The sequence below is a fragment of the Arachis stenosperma genome, chromosome 6 (genome assembly GCF_014773155.1).
Source record: "Arachis stenosperma cultivar V10309 chromosome 6, arast.V10309.gnm1.PFL2, whole genome shotgun sequence".
Lineage (NCBI taxonomy): Eukaryota > Viridiplantae > Streptophyta > Magnoliopsida > Fabales > Fabaceae > Arachis > Arachis stenosperma.
The window spans coordinates 140,373,785-140,380,327 of record NC_080382.1 but is presented as its reverse complement, the minus strand read 5'-3'; the positions used below and the strand labels follow the sequence as shown (position 1 = coordinate 140,380,327).

Sequence of the window (6,543 nt, the reverse complement as noted above, 5' to 3'; positions counted from 1 at the left end):
AACAGTATACTTCAATTACATGAAATTTGGAAGTGACCATTTTCCTTTTTTAGTTAAAAAATTACAAAAATAATCATTCTCATTTTTAGAAGTAAATTCCTATGAAATTTTCCGTTGATAAAAGGTCTACAAATTCTATTTTATTATTTATTTTAGAAAATGACAACAATAATCAAGGGAAAATCTATGTAGGTATATTTAAAAGAGCTTAACATTTTAAAAAATAAAAAAAAAAAATTCCTCTTGACTTAAATTTTCTAGATTCATAACTTTTGTGAGAAATCTGTCTAAAAAATTCCTTACTAACTTATTTCATTAAACTTCTCAGTTAACACATGATTCTCAACTAACTAGATGTTACAAAGATATATAGCATGTTTGTAAATATGGGATGATATGATCCATCACTTTCATCAGCAATGTTAAAAAAGTTATTTCTTGTAATAATAGCACAAAATTTAATTACATTATTATGGATATTGAAGAAGAAGGATAGAAATATACTTAACTATTTACTGTTTAAATTTTTAGGATAAGTAATTTTATGATATGATATCAGAATTTTTATAACAAAAAAAATTTACAATTTAATTCTTGTTAAAATTCAAAAGAAAAACTTTTAACATAAAATAATTTTTTTTTAGAAAAAAAATGTTATATACAAATTCACGTAATACAAAAAAAAAAAAAAAAAAAATTCTTGTGTGAAAAAAGATAAAAGATATATAATCATTTATTTATATTTACATATTAACTTAAATTATTTTTAAGATAAATAAGATGATAACAAGATGAACAAATTGAAGAGGAAGCTAATTAAATTTGTTGTGAAAAAGAAGAAGTAAATGGGACAGGCTTGGGGACATGATGGCCTTGTTGATGGACTTTCAAGTACATAGCAAAGTTTTTGTTTGGTGACTTTGGTGTAACATGGACAATGTTTGTTTTTGTCTCCCTACTAATAATATCATTAACCCACTTTATTTAAAGGGGACGCGCGTGATGCTCTCACTTCATCATTTTTTTTCCCTTTTAATTAATTTTATTTTATGATCCTAAGTAGTTCCCAAAGGCCTTCATTCTTCATCACTAACTAAATAGTAAACAGTTTTGTTCCCCACAATTTGGTCTATGCTATATATGTGTATGATCAGTGAATATATAGTAGTAGACACAAAGTTCTCATCATGGATATGCTAGCTGCATGCAAATCCTGATTATTAGGAAAATACTAAAACATTTGTCCTTTTTTAAAATATAATTTGGTCTAAAAAAAGTTGTTAGTCTAACAAATTAGGCAACATTAATTTTTTTTTTCACAAATAATCTTACTATATAAAAAAAAATAGAGTAAGTATAAGAATAAAATAATTAATAAAAACAATGGTGTAACCTTACTCAAATTTATTTAAATTCAAAAAATGATTGATCCTCATTTATATGGGTGTAATTATAATCAAATTATTATATTTAGACCGGAGACCAGGTAATAGCAAAAGTCATATATAAAATTATTATGTATATGAAAAATTAGTTATTAAATTAATTATTATTTATTCAAATTAAATATAAATATATATTATTTTATTCACTTTTAATATTATATTATATTTTAATATATATTTTATATAAATAACTGAAATTTTTTGCGTATATATAACATTATTATTGATATATAAATAGATATATAACACCTTTAATAATGTGCTAAGATAAAATTAAATAACCACTCAATGTACCAGACTCTATTTACTAAGATTTAAATATCAAATATGGTATGTATATACAAAAAAATTAATTGTTAAATTATTTAAATTTTGCATGTGAATAGATTATTTTTAGAATTTAAATTCGTAACCATGCATCATTGTCATAAGTTTACATTTTTATTAGGATTGTATTTTAGAGAGTCAATATAATTTATTATGTTTTATAAGTAGTCGATCGATAATATTTAAAAATATTAATTAAAAATATAATATTAGACTATTGAATTAAAAATATTAGACTACTTATTAAAAATATTGGCTATAATAAATTACAATTTTTTATCTCTAAACTTTTCTTTTTTTTTTTAATCCATGGTATCGAAGCTCACACTTTATTATTATTAGTTATTATTAGTAGGGGTGTTTATGGGTCGGGTAAAATTGGATTTGATATGACCCAGACTCAACCCGAAATATATACCGAATCTATTTGTTAGATTCGAACTCGATCCTAAATCCGATGAAACTTACACATTTTTGGCCACGATTATACCAGGTGAAAATTGGGCCGTTAACATTACTTTCTTGTAAGTTAGCATGTGAAAATATCTAAATTTTCAAGACTCCAATCATTATTTGACATGGTAAAATTCACTTAGAAAAATATAACAAGAACCAACCATTTCCTAAAATTAAAACATAAACACAATCAATACTAATATTATTTAATAACACCAAATATTTAAATAAATACAAATAATACAATATTATACATTAATCTAAAATCTTATGCATTTTAAACATAAAACATTAACTTGTAGTCTTATAATGACTAATAACATAAAATATTAAGGTTTACAATACTTAAATTCCATATAAGAATAGCCATCATCCATGACTAATAATACAAAATATTAATGGTGTATGATGACCGGGCTATCGGGTCGAATTCGGATGACCCGAGCTATGGTTCGTACCCGACCAAAAATAATGACCGGGTCTATTTTTGAGACGTTTACCCGGTCCTAGACCCAAGGGTGAAGCTAGGATAAAATTTAAGGAGGGGCCAAAGTTTAATTTTTTTAATATAGAAGGACTAAAATTAAAATTTTAAGGGGGCTAAACCAAAATTTATACATAATTTATAAAAAAAAGTTAAAATTTAGGGGGAAGCCACTGTCCTCTTTTTGTATGAGTAGCTCCGCCCTTGTCTAGATCTAATAAAATCACACTAAATTAGTTCTTAAAATATTCGATATCAAACTGAGTATTTAGGCCGGACTGGACCATAAACACCCCATAATTATTAGTGTCTTGCTAAGCTAAATTCCAAAACAAGTCCCTATATGATTGAAAGGACAATTTTATCAGGATTATTAATTGGTGCTTGGTCTTTATTTAACTTATTTTTTATAATAAATTTTAAATATTTAAAATTTATTATTATTATTTTTTAAATTAAATATTAAGTATTTAATGTTTTGACAATTAAACACTAAACTTTTATACTTGATAGCAAACACCTTACTTAAATACTATAGCATTGCATATAAGTGTTATAGATAGTCAAAAGTGTGGGTGTACATCAAATTTACTATTTTGACAAAACAAAGACTTGAGCATATAATCCTTATTCCAAATCCAAACATACATATTACATAGGATAATAATAAGACCAAATAAAACCATTATTTGTCTCCCCTCTATTTTATCCACTCTCAAGAACCCATGGAAACACTACTTCCTACCAATAACAAGAACTTCTTCTCTACTCCTCCAACTCCATGTAATCAACAATCTTTGGAAGACGAAGAAAAAGCAGAAGAAAAAAAGGATACAAACATAGATAATAACAATAATGCTTTTTTATTATTGGATTTGAATGTCTCCGGCAACCAAGACGATCTGGACGACGGATCGCCCGAACTCAACCTCATAACTTGTTTGGATATGGATTCATTATCCAATCCCAAAAATAATTCTCCATCACAAGAAGACAAACCGAATTGTCTTGGTGACGGTTCATCTTCTTCCGACGTAGAAATGAGGGTTTTTTCTTGCAATTATTGCCAGAGAAAATTTTACAGTTCGCAAGCACTTGGCGGGCACCAAAACGCTCACAAAAGGGAGCGATCGATAGCCAAGAGAGGCCACAGATTCGGGACGCAGATACTGTCCTCTACACCACCCTTTGGTATGATTCCACTTCGCTACGCCGCCTCCGCCGCCAGCATAGTGTCTCTGCCGCTCCACGGCGGCGCGTGTGGCAACAGAGGACTCGGAATTCAAGCTCATGCAATGATCCATAAACCTTCACACAATGGACACCATCACGGTTGGTCAAGACCCCTTATTGATCCACAACCGGGTGTTGCAAAACTGGCTATGGCGGATTTTCATCGAACTTCGGCATTATCGGCGTCAAGAGGAAGCGTCGGAAGATTTGAAGTGGTGAACACTGTGATGAATTCAGCATCGCCAAATAAAGAAATCAGTGGGTTTTTTCTTAGTAGTGGAACTCATCGTCATCATCAAGATGAAATCAAGCACCTTGATTTGTCTCTCAAGCTTTAAGTCATGTTATCAAATTTTCACTATATTTTCTTAATTAGTTAGATCAATTAGGGAGTCTTAAGATAATTTTTTGCCAAATTTGTTTTAATTATTCACTGTGTGATATAAATATTATTGTGCATATTTAATTTTGCCTCTTCGGAGGATCAAAGTTCATTACCAGTTACAATGGCTTTAGATATTTTCTCAGGTTGAGTTATATAAGGTGCATTAGTGATAGAAGCTTTTTATGTTTGCTAAGTCCTTTTTTTTCGGAATTTTTTTTTAATTTTTGCTGTCATGGTCTCAGTAGATAAGTGAACACTATAATTAAAGGGTAAGTTTTTATGTATACTCTTGTAGTCTTGTTTATCTCATGTCTGAAGTTAGAATCTGCCACTGACATAACTGATTCTATTTTCATAAATCAAATTAGTTTTTCCCGAATTCCCATGTATAAGATTGATTTGAGAGAATCCGTCACTACATCAGTGCATTGTCATAGCTGGCATGAATATAATCATTAACCAAAATCAAAATGCTTGGAGAATAATATTTGTACTAAAATTTAGTACTCATAGAAGATGTTCTATTTAATCTTTTTATAAATAACATGTGATAGATCTTTTAGTCGGTAAGAGAATTAAGATATGTGAAAACGAATTATACAAGTACAAGCTAAGCAAATTGATATTCTTAAATTCCTATCATCACACAATTATTCCTTGATCGGTTTAGAACATTAGCTACCTAATTTATTATAGGTGAATGCTATGGTGTCTTTGATATTGTGCCTAACTTACTAAAAAAAAGACAAATAAATAATATGTAATAAATTTTAAATATTTTACTTTTTGTTTTAAACATTTTATTTTTTACTTTTAAAAAAAAGTTAGACAATTTAGACACCATAATAAAAAGCACCATAGAACTCACCTTTATTATATCCATGAAATGAAACATTTAGTGCTACATTCTTGATTATCATACATTCTTTTTGGTCTTTATCATCAAAATTTGGCCGTTATTATAGAGAATTCACTAATAAATAGTTAGATTCAAGAGGTTTGTTTATCTTGGGACAAGAAGATTCCTATTAAATGTACCAGAATAAAAAGACAAGAGCCAATGGCAAGGCGACTCCACCAATAAACGTTTTAAATATTGTCATTGTTATAACAAAGACCAAAATAGCTAGTGGGTTAGGAACTGGATAACACTAATAAAAGTATAAAACATACTATATTATTATCATTATAGAATTTTTAAGAACTTATATTAAGATTATTATTAATAAAAGTTTTTTATTTTTTTCAATAAATAAAAATATATTAAAAATTTAAATATTATGTATTTTCAATTAATAACTTTAATATATGTCTTTTTTTAGTTGAACTATTATTATTATTATATGATGAAAGAAAAAGAATGAAGAAAAAAATAATGAGACTATTTCTTTGTCCTGTTGAAGGAAAAATCAGAAAAAGACTGCTTTTTCTATTATTCAGGTTTTAACAATAGGAACAGATTTTTGTCCTATGTGAGGTTAATGTACTAAGTATCAACTACTAAGTCACTGTCAATGCAGTGGCCTCAAATCTAGGAAGAGATCCTTGTGTGGTTATATCTAATTGTATAATAACAAATCTTAATAACATTATAACAACACTGCAACTAATTGCATACTAAGGACAAAGTATCTGTGTTTAAATAATATTAATCAAACGTGGCTGTTAGTCATCAAAACCTGCCATGGTGCCGATCCCATTATATAATACCTGCAAGCAAAAGATCAGATAGTACAAATTGTTTTACACATGCTTTGTTCCAAAAGCATGACTTATATTTATTTATCCATTTTATTATTATTAATTCTTTACGTTAGGCCAATAAATATTATATTAAAATATTTGATGAGATTCGAGAAATACATTTCTCTTAACCCCAAATTTTTCATATGTAGCAATGTAGCATGTAGGTATCAAATTTAAGAATTTAAATCACTGATCAAGAATATAGATTTGTTGCTGAAACTTTAAATAATGACTTTTACTGTATAGTGATATATATGCTAGTGTCACCACATGAGAATCTATCTTTTTCTGATCCTTTTAGTACTTTTCACAAGCGCATGGATAACTAATACTAAATGTTGGTCCTAGATTTAAGGGATTGTTTGGCTTCTAGCTTATAGAATAGCGATGCTTTGGTACAAACGAAAACGCAGATTCTTGTCATTCATGATTTGAAGATCACTCACTATTTTTTAGTTAAATATATT

At 28.0% G+C, this 6,543-nt stretch overlaps 1 protein-coding gene across 1 annotated transcript; it reads left to right on the top strand.

The window, feature by feature from the left end:
- Positions 1–3,345: 3,345 nt before the first annotated feature.
- On the top strand, positions 3,346–4,615 carry LOC130936133 (zinc finger protein 3). The gene has a single exon (XM_057866137.1). The coding sequence runs from the start codon at positions 3,438–3,440 to the stop codon at positions 4,281–4,283; it is 846 nt and encodes a 281-aa protein (XP_057722120.1). The 5' UTR covers positions 3,346–3,437; the 3' UTR covers positions 4,284–4,615.
- The last annotated feature ends 1,928 nt before the right edge of the window (positions 4,616–6,543 follow it).

Coding starts and splice junctions, on each gene's coding strand:
- LOC130936133 (XM_057866137.1), top strand. CDS start 3,438: ATGGAAACACTACTTCCTACCAATAACAAGAACTTCTTCTCTACTCCT.